The following is a 19998-nucleotide window of genomic DNA, read 5'->3' on the forward strand; positions in this document are numbered from 1 at the left end:
CTGAAATTGCTAAGCAGCAACAGTTAACAAACCTGGATGTCAGACTAAGCAAGCACATGAGTCCATTATGGTTAGAGGAATTATATTTCAATTGCAGCAATTGTTTCTAAGTTTGCACCTTTACATGTATGTTACCGTATGCAAACTGGTGTTCTCTATTCAGTTATGCATAACTGACATTTAGAGAAAATCTCTCTGAGCTGCCTATCTAGGTGCAGAGACGTTTACTTTGAATTTTACACACCATGATGGAGTGGGCAAGCTTCATTTACATGTTCTGCAGCCTCTGTTTTTATCCAGGGCAATAAAACATGCACGCTTTCCAATATATGTTCTCGGAAAACACACGTGACAAGCCAGAAGTAAAACTACTTCTGTACCAGTTTGAATTCAGAACTACATTTGTGCCTAACATTCTAAACACTAATGTAATTATATTCAGGGTGTGCTGGGCTGAAACCAACAGCTGTTTGAAACCAGAATGAGGGGGGAGGGGTGTTTGCTTCTGAGCCTTTCAGAACAAACTGTTCTGAAAGCTGTAAGGTTATTTTTGCCTCAGCTATCAAACAGAAACATGGACAACCTACCAAAAAATAATAATGCAGCAACCTACCGTCTTTTTTGCTCTATAAGACTCACTTTTCCCCTCCTAAAAAGGAAGGGGAAATGTGTGTGCGTCTTATGGGGCGAATGCAGGCTGCACAGCTATCCCAGAAGCCAGAACAGCAAGAGGGATTGCTTCTTTCACTGCGCAGCACTCCCTCTTCTTGTTCTACCTTCTGGCTTAGCTGCACAAAGCCTCATAAGGGCAAGGGGAGCCTTCAACCCGCTGCCCTGAAGAGGCTTCTTGTGGCTATCCCAGAAGCCAGAACAGCGAGAGGGATCACTGTGCAGCGATCCCTCTTGCTGTTCTGGCTTCGAGATTCAGAATATATATTTTTTCTTGTTTTCCTCCTCCAAAAACTAGGTGGGTCTTATGGTCTGGTGCATCTTATAGAACAAAAAATACGGTAATCTTACCAGAATCTAGTTATCAGTGGACCTGAGAATCCCTATGTGGGCTATACCATTTAAAATACAGCTTGGAGATTGTCCAGCAATGCCCCAAACACAATTGCCCAGCAGACACAACATCCCTTCCCCATACAAAACTGGATTTTCAGAGAGAGTGGTTCTAGCCTAGTTGTCATCCTAGTTTTCTAGCAGCAAGGAGATTTGGGGGGTGGTTTTTTTGGGTATGGAGAAACATTGTATGTGGGGAAGAAATAAGATCCCCATCATACTGAGAACTAAGACCAAAACTCTGTTTTTTACAATCAGAAAATGTGATGTTTCTCTTGAAGGGAAAATTAACACAACACATACAGAAGTCAGATATTTCTGCGTTATAATCTATAATACACATTTGGGTTTGCCTACACTGGATACTAGAGTTGTATCCTTACTGAATACACAGCTGCACAACTGACTCCCCCTGACTGTATCCTTTGATTTGCAGTCCATTTGGGCTGCCAGATTTTATGCATATGGATTTGTGTAGGGTTTACTCCTTAGCTTTTTCTTCTCCCAAATATATCCCACAAGGCAGTGGAGCTTTAGGATCAGAGCTTTCCTTCTGGACTACCTTCCCAGCTTGATGAGCCCCATCTGCCCCTCACTTCCAGCATGTGCAGAAACTGACTTCTTGACCATTGGATCAGTGGCATAGCGTGGGGGGTGCAGGGGGGGCCGGCCGCACTGGGCGCAACATCTGGGGGTTAGGGTTAGGGGGCGCAAATCCACGGGTTGGGGGCGCAAATCCACGGGTTAGGGGGCGCAAATTACTTGCCTTGCCCCGGGTGCTGACAACCCACGCTACGCCACTGCATTGGATCCACTCTTGGTCTCACCTGTCCCATCCACCAGAGCCTGTCTTCGCATGCAGGGGAGGTCCCTAACTCACTGAGGGTTTGAGACCCATCAGCTACCCTCACCTGGTTTAGCCAGCCAGTCGAATCTGTTTCCTGGGCGTGGTCCCTGAGGAATGCTAACAGCTTCAAGAAGCCACAGGTGAGAGTTGAGTGCAGGATGGGGACCAAAGGTGGACAACCAAGCCCAGAAGGAGCATGATGTGTCTCCCACCAGAGGTACTACCCCGCCAGCACCCCATACACCCCAGGGTGTGATATGAACACAATAAATGAATAATGACTTAGCAGGGACCAATATTAACTTAGAGCACTATTGATTGTTTTTATTCAGGCTGCTCTGGAATTAATGTCTCATAGGCCTGGACGGGAGAGACAGTTTTTTTGTGAAATCTAGGGCACTGTGGACACCTTGCCAACAAAGGTCCATATTATTAAAGCTATGGTTTTCCCAGTCGTGATGTATGGAAGTGAGAGCTGGACCATCAAGAAGGCTGATCGCCAAAGAATTGATGCTTTTGAATTCTGGTGCTGGAGGAGACTCTTGAGAGTCCCATAGACTGCAAGAAGATCCAACCTCTCCATTCTGAAGGAAATCAGCCCTGAGCGCTCACTGGAAGGGCAGATCCTGAAGCTGAAGCTCCAATCCTTTGGCCACCTCATGAGAAGAGAAGACTCCCTGGAAAAGACCCTGATGTTGGGAAAGATGCAGGGCACAAGGAGAAGGGGACGACAGAGGACGAGATGGTTGGACAGTGTTCTCAAAGCTACCAGCATGAGTTTGACCAAACTGCGGGAGGCAGTGGAAGACAGGAGTGCCTGGCATGCTCTGGTCCATGGGGTCACGAAGAGGCGGACACAACTAAATGACTAAGCAACAACAACAACAACAACAGGGCACTGTGGTGGTCATGTTAGTATCTTAATCAGGGCTGGATTTAGGTTTGATGAGGCCCTAAGCTACTGAAGGTAATGGGGCCCTTTTGTATGTCCAGCTGTGCTTTGTCAACAACAAATTGTCGCTGTTTTTTGTGTTGGATATATGCTATATGGTAATTTATGGACCTAATAGGTATCTAAAGCCATTTGCACATGCAGAATGTAGGCAGCCTATATATAGAAAGGAGCAAACCAGTGATATTTTAGGGAGCAGGCTAGCAGGCGGGGCCCATGACTTACATCATAGGAGCCTACATAACACAAACACTGTTGCTATATTCAAAATAAAAAAATTCCTTCCAGTAGCACCATAAAGACCAACTAAGTTAGTTCTTGGTATGAGCTTTCGTGTGCATGCACACTTCTTCAGATATCAGATATCTTCTTCAGATATCTGTAACTGTTGCTATATGTAGGTTTTATTTTATTTGTTTTTTATCTTATATTTGGGAAATGTACATCCAGGCTTTTTTTCTTTAATTTTTTTTGGGGGGGGGGCAAGAGAGTGGTGCCCTAAGCTACAGCTTGTTTAGCTTATACGTACTGTGTAAGGAGTTAACAGCCTGGCTGGTAGGGAAAAAAGTCACTACCCTTGAGAAGTCAATAGGCAAGCTGGTTCCATATCTTTCTCCAACCTAAGGTACTAAAGAACTAAAGGGATATTAAATAGTTGATATTTGACCTGGGCAAGGGATGTGTGGAGGAATTATAAATTAAGCTGCCATTGGAAAACCCCTTAATGAGGGCCAGGGGAGGAAGAACAACAAGAGTCATGTTTAAGTTGACAGACTTTATTTTTCACCTTAAGGAAACCAAAATAAGATACGCATCGGTAGCGCTCCGAAAAGCTGCTCATCTGGCAACTGACATTAGGTTTACAATTTAAAGAAATACATATTTACCAGACGTGCGTGGAAAAGGTTTCTTCCAGTGTAAAGAAATGCTACTCTTAAGATTATAGTCCATTTCAACTTTGAGTTCAGTGCTGGGGGGGGGATCTAAATTTTGCTTTGTTGCTGTAGCCGCACTTAATACGATCCTTCTTTCTGTTCCTCCCCCACCCCCAAGACACAGCCATGTGAAAGGAAGGAATCCTGCAGTTTGTGGGTCTTTACATTAAGAGTAAGTATGTGCCTTGATCTACAGGCAGATCAATGTATAGGCAGAAGAGCACAGTCAAGAAACATTCAGGCAGTCTGAAATTACTCAGCAAAAAATGTGTAGAATGGCCAAGAGCAATTGAAACCGACAAGTCCTTGGCACTCAAATCACAAGCCCTATACTTCCCTGCTTATCAGTTTTGTTCAACTACTACTTCACTCAAGGTGCTGCTGCTTTCGAACAGCCAGCGACATCTGCATGGCTACAGATAGTGTTTATCTCTGTGTTGCAGAAGTAGCAGTACTAAGAGTAAGTAAACCCTCTGCCCTCTTGTTTTGAACGGTTAAATGAGAAGGGGGCCAAGTACTATTCCTCATTAACTCAATGCCATCCAAACACAGTGTGTTTCCCAGGTAAGTATTTCCATCACGATCCCACGCCTAACCTTAGCTTAGTTTCCTTTGGGGGAAAATGTACAGAAAGTTCGCCTATTAAGTAGGTGGCTGGCCTTTCGACTATAGGAACACCGTGGACAGCCCAAGAGATTCTTGTTGTTTTTCTTTTGCTGCCTTTTGAATTTGATAGACAAATTTCAAGACTTCTGCTGGGACCCACTATTTGCATTTCCCATACCTGTGACAGTTCATCAAAACATGGATTCCTTTAACTGAAGTGCAAATTAACATTGCCAACCATAACACTGATCTTTTGCACTAGCAATGTGAAGGCTCCCAATTTTTTTCTGGGTCTTCCATATCTCTAGTCTACACCAGGTTACCTTTTAACAGGACTTCTTTGCAGGATCCTTTCTTAAAGGCAGGCTCCTTAAACACCACATGTGAGAACGGACCCACTTATATACTTTGAGGCTTGCGGGCGGGGGGCACACAACTGACCTTTGGCCAAAAATATCATTTTTAAATAAATGATACTTAAAAAAATAATTATTAATGAACCCATTTTTCAAGGGGAATCCCCCTGAAACAAGAAAATCCATGTTATAGAAACCCTCTTCCAGCCCAGGCCATCCGCAAGCTTGGAACAATTATTTCAAGTGAGGTTTTTTACCAATTTGTCTTCAACAATACTGCTGTACTCTAGAAATCCCTAACTATGCACACTTACAAGCCAATGGTACAGTACATAAACATAACAAAGTAAAGCCATCCCAGTTTCCTACTGATCAGACTTGTGACATCAGAGACTTAGGAACATCTTGCAGTTTCAGCTGAACTCTGGGGGCAGGAGTATTCCATATTTCCCTGGCAGGTCAGTCCAAACACCAGTGGAAAACAACATATTAAACTTAAGTTTCATAATTACCATATATTTTCTAGTACTTTGCTTTTTTTAAAAAAAAAAAAAGCTTGACTTGGGTTCTTAGAATTCCTGCATCATGTAATTTAGGATAGCCTTATTTTCTTTAAACTAAAAGGGACAGTTTTGGCAGACGTCACTATCCTCTCCAAACTGAAATCCATTCTTTAGTCCTGCTACAGCAGCAATGAGTCAACTGCTAATTTAAGACTTTCTGAGGGAAAAGAAAACGGCTTCAGTCCTGCATAAAGTTCAGAAGCTGCTTCAGTCCTATTGACTTTGAACAGCCTAATGTCATACAGGACTGGAGCTATGATCTTCCATAGTCATATCAGCCTAATCCTCATTATTTGCAAAGATAACTTAATTCAAACTTCAGAAGACAACATGGCATGGAAGCAATCGAGCAGTTACTACTACTCTGGCTTTGTCCCAACAGCATCTTTCTATCTTCAGATTTAAGAAGTTTTGGGGAACAGAATTAGGACAGTTCTCCCGGGGAGAGGAGAGGAGAGGCAAGGAAACTAGGAAAGATGAGGCCCACTCTATGGGTTGACCAAGGCTATTTAAGGAACGAGGAAAGAGAACCAGGAGCCATTCGATTGGTGTGAGTTGGTTGAGGGGCTTTGAAAAATAGGAAGCTCAAAATCAGTTACAAGGCAGCCAGGTAGGATGAGACTGGCCATATGTATCTGCAACGTAGTAGCTGCTGAAGTTTGCATCACTGGTATATGGAGCTGGCTGGTAGTAGCAGGTGACATTGGTGGCATTGGGGATGAGGTTTTGCTCTACCAGCACTCTGAGCGCCAGAAGGGAGATGAGGTTCAGTATCTGCCTTCGCTCATGTCCCATGAGGCACACCGTACTCTCGTTGACTACTTCGCGCAAGGTCATTAGGTAGTCATATTTGCTTCTGTCCTCTTCGGCAAAGTGGTTCAGGAGGTATGTCTCCAACTTGCGTTTCTGCTCTAGAATGTCTGGGAAGTCTATGAAGAACCTAGAACACATGTAACGCTCGAGGGTTTTTATCTCCTCTCTGTCCATGGGCTTGAAGTCCCTCACAAGCAGATTGCTGTACTTCAAGAGACCTCCTCCTCGGATCTCCTCAGGGTTCTTGGTGGCTATCAGCCTGTTCTTCAGGTGATCCAAGGCTGCCTCAAAGTCACCATACATGCTTTCTCCAATCACAGTTGGGTGGAAATGCTCACACATTGGGTTCTCTGAGCAATCATAGAAGAAGAGCAGAGAGTCTAGTATTATCTGAAAAGAGTCCACGCTAAATTCAAACTGCCGCCTTATACGATCCACGAACTTGAGCTCTACATTCCTGCCGTGCTTGTTGAAGAGAGAGATTAGACTCCATCGGTCAATATCGGTGCACACTTTCACCAGCTTCTCAATATAGGCTTCCTTAAGGGTCATGGGGCTAATTTTTACGGTGTTGACACCTTCAGGCAAGAATTTTAAGAGGGACTGCAAAACCACATCTCTGACCAACTGGAACTCGGTCTCACTTGGGAGACATACTTGAAAGATAAGGTCTAGATCCTTACAACCCAGTCCATTGTCTTTGACCAAGACATGACCTGCCATGGAACCATTCAGACGGACGTCGTGCACCTTAATGTTTGCTTCACTTAGCCTGCGGCGAACAGTTTGGACAATATCCTTCAGAGTTATTTTCAGAGTCGGAAAGTTGCCTCTTCCGTGAATTGGCACCACCTCAGACAGGACCTCATGAAGACGACTGACCTGATCCCAGCTGAGCACACTGCGGGACAAGGAATCAGCATTTGGTCTGTTGTCTGCCATTGTAGATTGATCTTTTAAGTAACTAAAAAAAAAGAAAGGGGGGAGGAAAAGAACACGTTAATCAGACCATCCAGTTGGATACAGGGTACAGCAAATATGAGAGACTGCAGTTGGTTCAGGAAGCCCTTCATGGAAAGAGCTGGGAGCCTGGCAACTTATTCTGTGCACCACCAGACTTGCTGTGGTTCACGGGTTCAGTCCAAGTCACCCAGGTTAGCTCCATTAATACCAATGGAAGGATGGACTGTGTTGACCTTCCTTTGAAGTCAGTTTATCTGCAGTGTATTCTAAGCTTTTACATTTTATCTCCCAAGCTTTCTAAATGTTCAAAGCAGCAAATGTAAGTACTGCTCATTTGTTGTGAGGAATACAAACACCTTCCCTTAAAATACTCTGAATATAGAATAGGGTTGTACCTTAGATTTATGGTCTCATTACCTTTTCTGTCTATCCCCCCCCCCAATTATCCCACACCACCACCACCCCTCCCTCCCTCACCACACAAATCCCTATATTCCAGGTTTAGTTACTATGGCTGAGTTCTTTGGAGTTTGAGCATTCTCTACCACACAACTACTGCACGAGGGCAGTTTCTAGAGAGTCCCAGTCAACAATCCAGAGCTCATTAATTTACTAAGATGCAGAAGTTCACATACCACAACATCTTGACAGGAAGAATACCTGACAACACAGAACCTCTCCTCTTTTCTCCCACACCCTATTTTATTATAATTTCTTCCATGTCCAATTACAGTATGGTGTTGTTGTTGTTTTGCTCCAAATGTTGCTTTTAAAACCTTTGAAATATTTTAAAGAGGGAAACTGGTGTTGGGTGCCCTCTCCAAAGGACCTGCTACTTGGAAAAAATATATTTTAGTATCCTTGTTGCCAGTCAGACGATTAGACTCTGACTTGGGCTTGGGCACTGACTGAGGACAAAATCAATATACATGCTAAACCCTCTCCCCCTTCACAGGTGCAGGCACATGAACACTGGATGCGCAATGCACATGGACTGCCATTTTACATGCTACTGCTAGTTTGAACAAACCAACCCAGCATGTCACAGAGACGGGGCTTCACCAATGTGTACTGTAATGGCAGTGCCAGAGAGATGTTCAGGCAGTGATCCTTTGCGCAAGGTTGGAAGTACTTAGTTAGAAGCACAGGGAAATGCAGTTTTCCAGTACTTGGCAGCTGAACACAGGGGAGGCAGAACAACTGTAACACCCACCTGTGGCTTGCAAGTCTTATTTAAAGGTAAAGGGATCCCTGACCATTAGGTCTAGTTGTGACTGACTCTGGGGTTGCGGCGCTCATCTCGTTTAACTGGTCGAGGGAGCCGGCATACAGCTTCCGGGTCATGTGGCCAGCAGGACTAAGCCACTTCTGGCGAACCAGAGCAGCGCACGGAAATGCCGTTTACCTTCCCGCCGGAGTGGTACCTATTTATCTACTTGCACTTTTTGGCGTGCTTTCAAACTGCTAGGTTGGCAGAAGCAGGGACCGAGCAACGGGAGCTCACCCCGTCACAGGGATTCGAACCGCCGACCTTCTGATCAACAAGTCCTAGGCTCTGTGGTTTAACCCACATGGCTAATTGAGGCAGGGGGAAATAAGAGCAAGGAAGAAACCCTAATGTTTTTATGGGTGCTAGGTACACAAATGGGATGCCTTTCCCTGCCTCTTAACCACTCCCCGTCACACCTAGGAACAGCAACAGTTCTCTATATAGCCAGACCCTCAAAAGAGGGCTGGTTAGCGGCAGAAGCAAAAGGCCAGCGAGACCCAGAAACAAGATGCAGGGAAAACAGGAGGCAGCCTTCTTAGAAACAAAAGGGGGAAAGCCCAGAGCCTTACGGCCCTGAGATATCAACATATTAGTGTGCAAGCTTTGCCCACTCCGTCATAATTTCTGTTCACAACCAAGCAAGTTTCAGAACTCTTTTCAGGGCATTTTCGAAATTAGAGAAACGAACAGGAACGGCGTGGCAGGTGCTTCCTTAACTGCCATAGTAAGACAAAACAAAGACCCCACACACCTACAAGCTTTCTATCACATGTGGCCTGTGCCCCAGTGGGAAAAGGAATCAAAGTTGGAAGGGGCACCCAGAGTCATCTAGTCCACCCCCATATGCAGGAATTTTAACAGACTGGCCCTCATCCAATTTGAAACCATACCAGACCCGGCTTAGTCTTGAATGTGTGCTAACAGTGTTACTGCTGTGGCAACCAAAGGTTAAGTTACATATTTCAACCAGACCTAGTGATAGGACACCCAAGAACAACATGGAAACTTTTTCTGGTATTTTCAAGGCAGTTTTGCAATGTCTTTGTGATTAAGTTTGTACCTCCAGTAACATTTGGAGCGTCCCAAGTTCCCCACTCTGAACTAAAGACCCATCACGAACTTTTCTTGGTCTCTTCTCCACACCCCTTTTCTATTTAACTTGGTGTGAAGAAAAGAGATATGCAAAGGGGCTGTGAAACAAAAGAACTCGCTTGCGGTTTTTAGCTGACTAAGACACTGTCACTACTGGGGCTTCCTCCCCTTTAAAAAACAGGGGGGAAAGCTCCTAACATTATCGCGTGCGTTTACTCAGAAGCATGCCACAGCAATTTCGGTGGCCCTTACTCCCAAGTAGATTGCATTTAGGAAAACAAGCCGCATCTTGAAGAGTCACAGCAGAGCAAGGCGTTGGAATAAGAACAGACCGCATACGAGTGCAGGGACGGTCGTGTGGATGGGAGGACCCGCAATTTCCCACGCTTCCTCTATTAAAAACTCCATGCAAGCAGGAAAGCGGAGCGAACCAGACAGCAAAAACCCACGCAACCCCTTCTTTCCCTGATGCGCTAGCTTTCTGTTTGCAGGGAGCGCGCATTAGCAGTTGGGGGGGGCGGCGGCTGGCACCCAGTAGTAGCGCTCGCGTCCCTTCAGCCATCCAGGCTTCCTGCCATTTACTTGGCATATAGAGGCTCAAAGGGGGGGGTCGCACCCCACAAAAAAACACACCCTCTGTCCCCTATGCCAAATGGGCAAAGCTCGGCTTTCAAGCTCGTAGGGGGAGCTTTCCTCCGGAGAAGGAGAAGAAGGCGAAAGCGCAGCCTCCCTTCGCCTCCGCGCTCCACTCACCAAAGCGCCGCAGGCTCCTCTCCAAAACGCGCAGCAACAGCAGCGGCGGCGGCCAGAGTTTTCTTGCGGGGGGCGCCCTGCGAGTCTAGCTTTATAGAGACCCGCCTTCCACCCGGACCCCGCCCCGCCAGCCGGAGGCGAAGGGAGAAGCTCCCTCCTCGGGTTCCTCCAGCCCAGATCAATTGACTGGGCGTTCCTCTTTCGCTCCGCTGCCAAGCTGGTTTGAAGCCGGAGTAGAGGCTGAGTGAGATCGGAGTAAGCCAAAGCCACCTGCAGGTGTAGTTGGGCTTGGGTTTGTTTTAAGGGAAGGCACGCCTCTGAAACATAAGCATCCCCATAGGCAATCCAGTGGCCTGAGGTCTTCCCAGCATCCACGCTTTCCCCCAGGTATAGGATGAGACCGCTTCTGTTTCCTGGAGTCTAAGCAGTGATTGGGTTGCCATGAGAAGCAGCAGACATCGGTGGCTGCCTTTGGGATGGGTCGAGGGGAGTGCATGCTGCAGGAATTTTTTATAATTCATGATTCTGTAAATAAAGAGATACTTTTCAGCTCCAATTTGGGACTGCCCTAAGGCCAGTCATCCTATGAAATTAACCAGCATCACTTTGTATGACTTAAGACTTACTCAGACACCAGATGGTTTTACTTGCACAGGATGCAAAGTGCTTTACTAAAGCCGGGAAAAACTCGCACCTTCTATTTTTAAAGGCATAAATGGCTGATAACGAGAAATGGAGCGGAGGTTTCTGGTCCCACACTCGTGAACATAACTTGTGATTGGTGGTGAATGCACGTTAATTGAAAGAGGAGGGGAGCTGACTCCCCAGGAAGAATTAAAGCATGTTAAAATGTGTGTTACTTCAATTGGGAAACCTATCAAGCTTCCACGTTTTACAGCTTTTCCGCTGCTGCAAAATGCTAGACTCTAGAGCAAAAAACAAACAAACCAAAATTCTTTGCCAAACTTATCTGAAAGACGAAAGAAAGAAATACTCTGAACACGTGCAGTTTAGCATTTTAAACTCACTTAAGCCACAGCACATTACAGGTATAAAATGGAGCATGCTTCTGCTACCCTGATGCTAAACACATTTTCATGGGATGAGCACAATTCTGTAGGAAAAGATATGTGTTTAAAATAAAATAAAAGTTCGGTTTTTTAAGCTGGAAATGCTGGCAGGTGCAAAGGTGGTGTTATGTAGTACTGAATTGCTTTGATGTATGTATGAATGAATGACAGTCTGCACATACTCATATTAAAAAGGAGTTCTTTATTTCAAACATGCCAATAAACAAGGTGGTGAGCTTATACAGAAACAGCAGAAATTCAAACAACGAGTGGTTTTGTCATTAATATTTTTATTTGTTGAAACTGGACAATAACCATAACAAGAGAGTTAAAGAATTAAAATGCAAGTCCTTTAAAATTGTTGCTTCAGTTCCTATGTATAGATTGCTCCTCAGTGAAGAAAACAGATAACACCTAAATAAGCAGCAAAGGGGGGAAATTAATCGCTGTTCCCTTAACCTGATTTCCAGGTACTCAGCTGTCAAGTTATGTCCTTTTTGCAATTTGGGGAAATGATGAGAGATTTAACATTCTTGACTTCAAGAATGTCAGCTATACATGTGGCCAAATAAAACAATGTGATACTTGAGTTTCGGTGTGATAAGAAATCAAGAACATCTCTTTAAATGTATTTATAGTCCAATCCTATACATGTATGCTTACTCATAAAGGTAAAGGTAAAGGGACCCTTGACTATTAGGTCCAGTCATGACCGACTCTGGGGTTGCAGCACTCATCTCGCTTTATTGGCCGAGGCAGCCGGCGTACAGCTTCCGGGTCATGTGGCCAGCATGACTAAGCCGCTTCTGGCGAACCAGAGCAGCACACAGAAATGCCGTTTACCTTCCCGCTGGAGCGGTACCTATTTATCTACTTGCACTTTGACGTGCTTTCGAACTGCTAGGTGGGCAGGAGCAGGGACCGAGCAACGGGAGCTCACTCTGTCGTGGGGATTCAAACCACCAACCTTCTGATTGGCAAGTCCTAGGCTCTGTGGTTTAACCCACAGCGCCACCCGTGTCCCATGCTTACTCATAAGAAAGAGCTATTGTGCTGAAAGGGGCTTAAGTTTGCAACTCTCAGTCTCCATAGGACCTACAGGAGTGCAAGCCTTTACATTATCTTCGCAGATGTAAGCCCCACACCTTTCCTTGGTACTTACTCCTAGGTAAATGATATATATAGGATTGCAGTCTTACTCCCTAGAAAGTGTTTTTGGGTTGCGGCATAAAGGAAATAAGACTCTCCACTTTGCAAAAGCTCCCCAGTCCATTAGGAAGAGAAGGGGTGTGGTGGATCTCAACTTCTATAACTAACACACATACAGAAGCAAAGAAAGCTAATGTTGGTCCTAAAACATTGCCTTATAAGTTCTGACTTTAAATTCTCTCCTCTCTTCCCCGGTGATAGCCAGAATCCCCCCAACCCTCTTGCGCTTTCTTCCCTAGTATCTCACTCCCCTCTCCTCCCTTCCTGGCTTAACAGGCAGCAAAGGAAGCATCCAGTTTATTTATTTCTTTATAATTATAGTTTGCAGTTGCTGGCATCCGTCTGCCTTGAGAGGCAATGGAAGAGTGCGCCATGGCAGGGTGGGTAAAGTCAAACCACTGGAGAATCACAGCGCCTGCTGTGGCTGTAGATGAGAGAGACATGTTTAATTGCAGGTGAGACAGATGAAGGCAGCCGGTTTCGCTGATATAGATGTGTTTCTTTTTTTCTGCACTCCTCCCAGCGGTCATTTCCAGCGGGTTTAAAGTAAGAGTGTAATTTTATTGTCTCATCTTCATTTTGCAAACCACTTTGAGGGGTTTTGTTTTTAAACAATCAAGCGTGGTATAAAGCTCATGAAATAAGTGAATGAATGAATAAATGAATGAATTAATGCATAAATAAATAAATAAAGTGTTAGTTTTAAAGGTACCATGAGACTTGTCTCTACAAACCCATACCTCACAGGGTTGTTGTGCAGATTAAATGAGGAGGGGGAAAACTATGTGCACCACCTTAAGTTCCTTGGAGAGAGAAAAAGGTGGGATAGAAATGCAAATATTAATAACCATAATCAGATTTATTTTTTATATTAAAAAAAATGCTTCCAGGAATTCTGAGGAAATAAAGAGGGCAGTTGGCTGGGTTGCTGCATTGGTTTGTGGCTAACTTCATAACAAAATTGGTGGAGGAGGAAGGACGTGACTGTGATCCTCTGATGCTGTATCAGGCTAGATCACCTGTTCCAAGGTTGTTGTGTGGGGGCACATGGGCTGAGAGCCACTGTTCTAACTGCAGAAGAAGCAATTGCCTGGCAACAGCTTGTCCAGTGGCGTAGCGTGGGGGGGGGGTGCAGGGGGGCCCGGCCGCACCGGGTGCAACATCTGGAGGTTAGGGTTAGGGGGCGCAAATCCATGGGTTAGGGGGCGCAAATCCACGGGTTAGGGGGCGCAAATTACTTGCCTTGCCCCGGGTGCTGACAACCCACGCTACGCCACTGAGCTTGTCATAAACCTCTGGAGGACAGCTGCCACCTGAACGCTCTTGCTCTGCAGGTAATAGAAGAGTCCTACAGGTGGTAGATGAGCCTTTAAATTTTGAAGGATACTGCTTCCTTGCAGCTTAAAGGACATGGGGCGGGGCAGGGACAGGACCTGACTCCCAAAGCAAGCATCCTTAGGCACATGTTAAAGGTAAAGGTAAAGGGACCCCTGACCATTAGGTCCAGTCGTGGCCGACTCTGGGGTTGCGGCGCTCATCTCGCTTTATTGGCCAAGGGAGCTGGCGTACAGCTTCCGGGTCATGTGGCCAGCATGACTTAGCTGCTTCTGGCGAACCAGAGCAGCGCACGGAAACGCCGTTTACCTCCCCGTCGGAGTGGTACCTATTTATCTACTTGCACTTTGACGTGCTTTCAAACTGCTAGGTTGGCAGGAGCAGGGGCCGAGCAACGGGAGCTCACCCCATTGTGGGGATTTGAACCACCGACCTTCTGATCGGCAAGTCCTAGGCTCTGTGGTTTAACCCACAGCGCCACCCGCGTCCCTTTAGAAACGGTGTAAAAAAGAAGTGGGACGGGATTAGCTAAACTAACCCCACAAGCACTACAGTGGGGAGAGGGATGAGTAGAATTTAGACCAAAAAGTGCTGATCTCTGAGTTATCAACAAGTGTTTCCAAACCTAATTTCTTTTAACAATAGCATCAATAAAACGCTTATTTTCCCCTTTTCTAAATCAGGTTATTGGAACAAAGGATGTGGTTTAGGATTGGATTTTTGTATGGAAGGACTGTGAACTTGTCTGCTGCTGCTGACAAACTCCTGGCCCAAACATATGCCCATTGGCATCCTGTTCCTTAATTCAATGCCCAGCCCTATTCTGGCACTTACCAGCTTACCTCCTTTCGATACCCCTAATTGCTGTGTAAGTCATCTAACTCAATGAAGTGTTACAAAATATTCAAAAGCTTGCATGTTGTTTTATGATATTTTCGTTTGTCTGATAAGTACAGTGGTACCTTGGGTTAAGAACTTAATTCGTTCTGGAGGTCTGTTCTTAACCTGAAACTGTTCTTAACCTGAGGTACCACTTTAGCTAATGGGGCCTCCCACTGCTGCCACATGATTTCTGTTCTCATCCTGAAGCAAAGTTCTTAACCCGAGGTACTATTTCTGGGTTAGCGGAGTCTGTAACCTGAAGCATCTGTAACCTGAGGTACCACTGTATATCACCGTAATATGGATTTTGGATTCTTTTTCTGATTTACAGGATTCCCCCCCCCCAATTTGCTACATCGTTCTAAGGATGAATTATAAAAGACGACTTCCACGATTTATTTGATTCTTAGATTATAATTTTTTTTCACATTAAACAGAAAAGGTAAAACAAACAGGATTCATTTGTTTTATTGGAGTGTGTTTTCCCCACCGCAACTATATCTGCATGCAACCAAGGGCAGGACAAAGCAGTAAAAATGTAAATTCTGTTACAGAAATGACAGCGGTGGGAGAGTGTGGATGAAACCGAGAAAGAGCTAGTTTATTTGGGGAAGGGTTGAGAGCAAACTGGTTACGGATGCAGGTGTTGAGTAAAATGAAAAGGGAGATCAGAGAAAGAAAGAAACACAAAGTAACTGAAAAGCTTTGGGTCACAGAAGGAACGCTGCTTTTGAACATAAGACCATGTTGCAATGGTGGAACCACATGCTGCAGCCACCTCCCGTATGTTTTGGAGATGTCTGGAGGCTTCTTTAGCAAGGAAATTGGGTTCCAAAAGTGGCCACAGAAGGAGATCTAAAGGAAGCCCTGCTATTGGTGGGGTAGGGAGTGAGAGAGGAGGCAGATCGTCAGGGGTTTTTAAAGGGCTGGTCATGGAAGGCATACCTGAGAAGAAAAAAGCCCATTCCCATTTATAAGGCAAGATGTGTCCTGGAAGACCATGAGCATCTCATGAGGCAAGGGGTGAAGACACATGACACCCCCACCCCACCCAACAAGACCTTTCAACAGAACATGATGATTAGATCAACTCCTCCATCTATCCCTTGAATGAAGTCTGTTCTGGGAGTGATGGGGTTGGTGGTGAGACCATTTTCTGTCCCACTGGTGCTCTCTAGAATGGAAGGGATAATGGCCAGACTGGTCATAACTCCTAGACTGTCAGAAAGCGACCTGGGTAGTGCCAGATTTAGGGCAGGATGGGTCATTCCCCGGCACAGGGCACTGAACCGAAGGGGTGCAAAACTGAGAAAGTCCATGATTGAGAAGATCTGTTTGGGGGTGCCAAATTTTGGGCTTGCTCATACTACCAAAGATGGCCAAAGTCCACCCCTGTCCTAGGGTTCAGAGGACAAACTGTAAGGCTTCAAGATGCAATAGTCCGATGTATCTTTGATCCATTTGAGGAATTCAGGGATTCTGGTTTCCCCCTCAAAGGTAGGAGGAGGGTCTGGTCACCTCACGGTGGCTTTCTACAGCATCCCTCACCTTTTGAGGCCAGTGGGCGCATCTGGAATTTTGAGAGAGTTCTGTGGGCTCCAGTATTCCTGGTTTATATCATAGAAATGTCTGAAGAACTTTGTTAACAGAGATGCTACCTTTCCTTTAAAAAAAAATTGTTCCACTTATTTATACAAAGAGCAACAATCAACAGTCAACAAGCTTACTACCTGAATCCCCAGCAGAAGCACAAAGTGTCCATTAAATTACCCTAGATCAAACTTTTTAGTCCTTTCTTTCAGTTTTTAAATGAAGATTTCATTCCACAAGGTGCCATGTGGCACTGGACGCCTGTAACCATGTTCTATCAATATTGCATATGTAAGAAAGCTATGCCAAATTGATTGAAAGGTAGCGGTTTCATTGTCTCTTCGACTCTCTTGGACAGGGGCTGTCAATTTATCCATTAGTTTTAAGCCCTAAAGTTGTAAGATCCAGATCTCAAACAGGTCTACATTTAGCGTCTTCCAATACCTTGCAATAGTAAGCTTTGCTGCAGTCGTCAGGTGAGTAATGAGATCCTTGTGGGAAAGTTGTTGGACAGTTTCTGAATGGTATGATAGGAGTGTTATTTAGGATCCAAAGGGGTATCTTGTTTTGTGATAAGGGCTGCTTCATGAAAAACTTTTTTTCCCCAAACACAAAGACTTTGGGGCATTGCAACCACATGTGAATAAACGAACCACACATAGCTGATACGTTTTTTAGTCATTTTAGTTTTCAAAAAGGGTATATATACAATTGGTGCATGATTTTGAGTGTGTTTTCCTGGATTCTTATGGCGACAGATTTGAAGGGGCCTTTAGCCATATTCTGCTTCATAAAGTATAATCTAATGGCTCACCCAGATCTTATCCCTATTGTGCTTTTAAAGTTGTGAGAGGTGACAGCATTTGAGAGTTCAGTGCTCCATAAATTTGGGAAACAAGACCTTTACCTAGTGAATTATAAATGAGCACAATATTTTCAAAAGGAGTCAATTTATGTTATAATGCCCATTTTGGACTCTTTGTTGACTTAGGAAATGCCGGACCTGGTATATTGCAAACCAATTACAGTGGTACCTCGGTTTTCGAACTCGCCTCGGAAGTCGAACATGCCACATGGCTTCTGTATTGAGTTTTCCATCTTGAGGCTTCCGTACTGAGTTTTCGGTTTTCAAACGTTTTGGAACTCAAATGGTCTTCCAGAATGGATTACGTTTGAAAACTGAGGTACCACTATACTTGATACTGCAGTTAATTTTAACACAGGTTCTGTAAGACATTGTTGATCTGTATAAAAACATTTAGCCAGAAAATCCCCACTCTGTCCCATTATCCAAATATTTTAATCCTATCTTCATTATTATGGGAAGTTATGGGGTGTTAGGGCAGACCCTCCAAATTTCCCTATCTTCCAGGGACACCCCTGATTTAGAGAAGCCGTCCTGGTTTCTGATTTGATCCCAGAATGCCCCACCATTCCTTAGGAAATCCCTAAGGGACATCATTGGATAAATGTTGTAGGGTATGGAGTTATCCAACCCCTAAGCCGTCTGAAGGCAATCCTGTATAGGGAAAGTTTTTTAAACGTTTTACTGTGTTTTTATATATGTTGGAAGCTGCCCAGAGTGACTGGGGCAACCCAGTAAGATGTGTGGGATATAAATAGTAAAATTATCATTATGGAATGGGACGAAGCTATTTTCACTGGAGAAATGTTGGAGGGTATGTTAGGGGAAGGATAGTACCTCTTGTGAGGGACATGTCGTGCTTCTTCTGGGGTAATCTGTCCACCTTTGGTACTGACCCCACACTCAGATCTCACTTGACTGTGGCTCATAGAAACTACAGTGGTACCTCGGGTTAAGAACTTAATTCGTTCTGGAGTTCCGTTCTTAACCTGAAACTGTTCTTAACCTGAAGCACCACTTTAGCTAATGGGGCCTCCCGCTGCTGCCTCGCTGCCGGAGCACGATTTCTGTTCTCATCCTGAAGCAAAGTTCTTAACCTGAGGTAATATTTCTGGGTTAGCGGAGTCTGTAACCTGAAGTGTATGTAACCTGAAACATCTGTAACCCGAGGTACCACTGTATTGGCATGCAACAGTAGCCACACCCTGGGAATTGCTTCAAGTAGCTGGCTAAACCATGTACAGTGGTGCCTCGCAAGACGAAAAGAATCCGTTCTGCGAGTCTCTTCGTCTTGCGGTTTTTTCGTCTTGCGAAGCAAGCCCATTAGCGGCTTAGTGGCTTAGCGGCTCAGCTGTTAAGCGGCTTAGCGGATCAGCTGATAAGCGGCTTAGCGGATCAGCTGTTAAGCAGCTTAGTGGCTTAGGATCAGCTGATAAGCGGCTTAGCGGCTTGGGAAAAAGGGGGGAGGGAAGGGAAAAAACCCCGCAGGAACTCGCAAGACATTGTCGTCTTGCGAAGCAAGCCCATAGGAAATTCGTTTTGCGAAGCACCTCCAAAACGGAAAACCCTTTCGTCTAGCGGGTTTTCCGTCTTGCGAGGCATTCGTCTTGCGGGGCACCACTGTAATGGTAGCCAGTGGGTCTCAAACCCTCAGTGACTTAGGGATCTGCGCATTGAGCAGATGAGACCAAGAGTGGGTCCAATGGTCAGAAAATGCTGAGAACTACACAACTCTGGAGTCTCTAAGAAGTGAGCAGCCATGACTGCCGCGAGGATCCTTGTGGCCCAAAAGGGGAAATCTCAAGAGTTACCAACCCTAATGGAGTGGCAGACGAAATTATTTGAGTATGTAGAATTGGCAAAAATGAGTTATAAAATTCGAGACCAAAAAGTGACAAAGTTTGAGGAGTGGAGTAAATTTGTTGTGTATATACGAAATACGTAACTGTTGAAGTTTAAAAACTAGCAGGGCTAACATAAATCTGGTGATGTGTATAGAATGTAATTAAGAATCTGCAGGAATGGATGTAAATTGGGAAAACTGAAGCAGGGAAGGAGGGAAGTTCGGGCGCAAAACTGCGCAGGGTAAATAAGAAGACAAAAAATGTTGAACGCAAAAGTTTTATTTAATCTTGTTGAAATATACTCAGAGTCGCAAAGTGATTTCATGCTCTTTATTCAGCTCATAGTGGTGAGGAGGAATGAATGAATGTCCCCTCAGAGTATCTGCTTTATATACATTATTTACACAATGGGCTGCACATGATTGGTTAATTCTGGAATTCTACTGTAAGCCAATCAGGTTGTGGATTCACTTATATCTGGAGCATGATTGGGTGCTTCCTGCCAACCAATCAGACTGCTGCATTGTTCTTGGACCAATCAGACTGCTGCATTCTGAATCCTATTGTTCTAGGACCAATCAGACTGCTGCAATTTGGATCCTATTGTTCTAGGACCAATCAGACTGCTGCAGTTTGGATCCTATTCAACTCAGTACATAACACTTGTTTTGTTTGTGAAAATCAATAAAAAGTATTTTTAAAAAAAGAAAAGAAGAAGTGAGCGGCAGATGGGGCTCATTAACCTGGGAAGGGAGCCCATCTAGGAGAAGGAAAACTCTGATGGTAAACCTCCACTGCCTTGTGGGGTAACTTCAGGAGAAGAAAGGTCTAAGGAGTAAACCCTACACAAATCCAGAGTGGAGTCCCTAAGGCGGTTGGGTGGCACCTCTTTCTGGCAACTCCTGCATCCAAGCTGGTGCCAAACCTATTGTTCTGCTTTCCTTTGGACCCCATCAGCAAGGGGTCTGAGCAGCCCAGGACCTCCATACTC

General features: G+C 44.9%; 1 protein-coding gene across 1 annotated transcript; it reads right to left on the bottom strand.

Annotated features, from left to right (window-relative positions):
- Window positions 1-5912: 5912 nt before the first annotated feature.
- On the bottom strand, window positions 5913-10385 carry TENT5C (terminal nucleotidyltransferase 5C; the record flags this gene model as incomplete). Its single annotated transcript, XM_082206148.1, has 2 exons — window positions 10213-10385; window positions 5913-7098 (listed from the first exon to the last, which is right to left on the bottom strand). The coding sequence occupies exon 2, from the start codon at window positions 7074-7076 to the stop codon at window positions 5913-5915; it is 1164 nt and encodes a 387-aa protein (XP_082062274.1). The 5' UTR covers window positions 7077-7098; window positions 10213-10385.
- Window positions 10386-19998: the final 9613 nt, after the last annotated feature.

The sequence above is a fragment of the Podarcis vaucheri genome (genome assembly GCF_965113315.1).
Source record: "Podarcis vaucheri genome assembly, chromosome: 17".
Classification (NCBI taxonomy): domain Eukaryota; kingdom Metazoa; phylum Chordata; class Lepidosauria; order Squamata; family Lacertidae; genus Podarcis; species Podarcis vaucheri.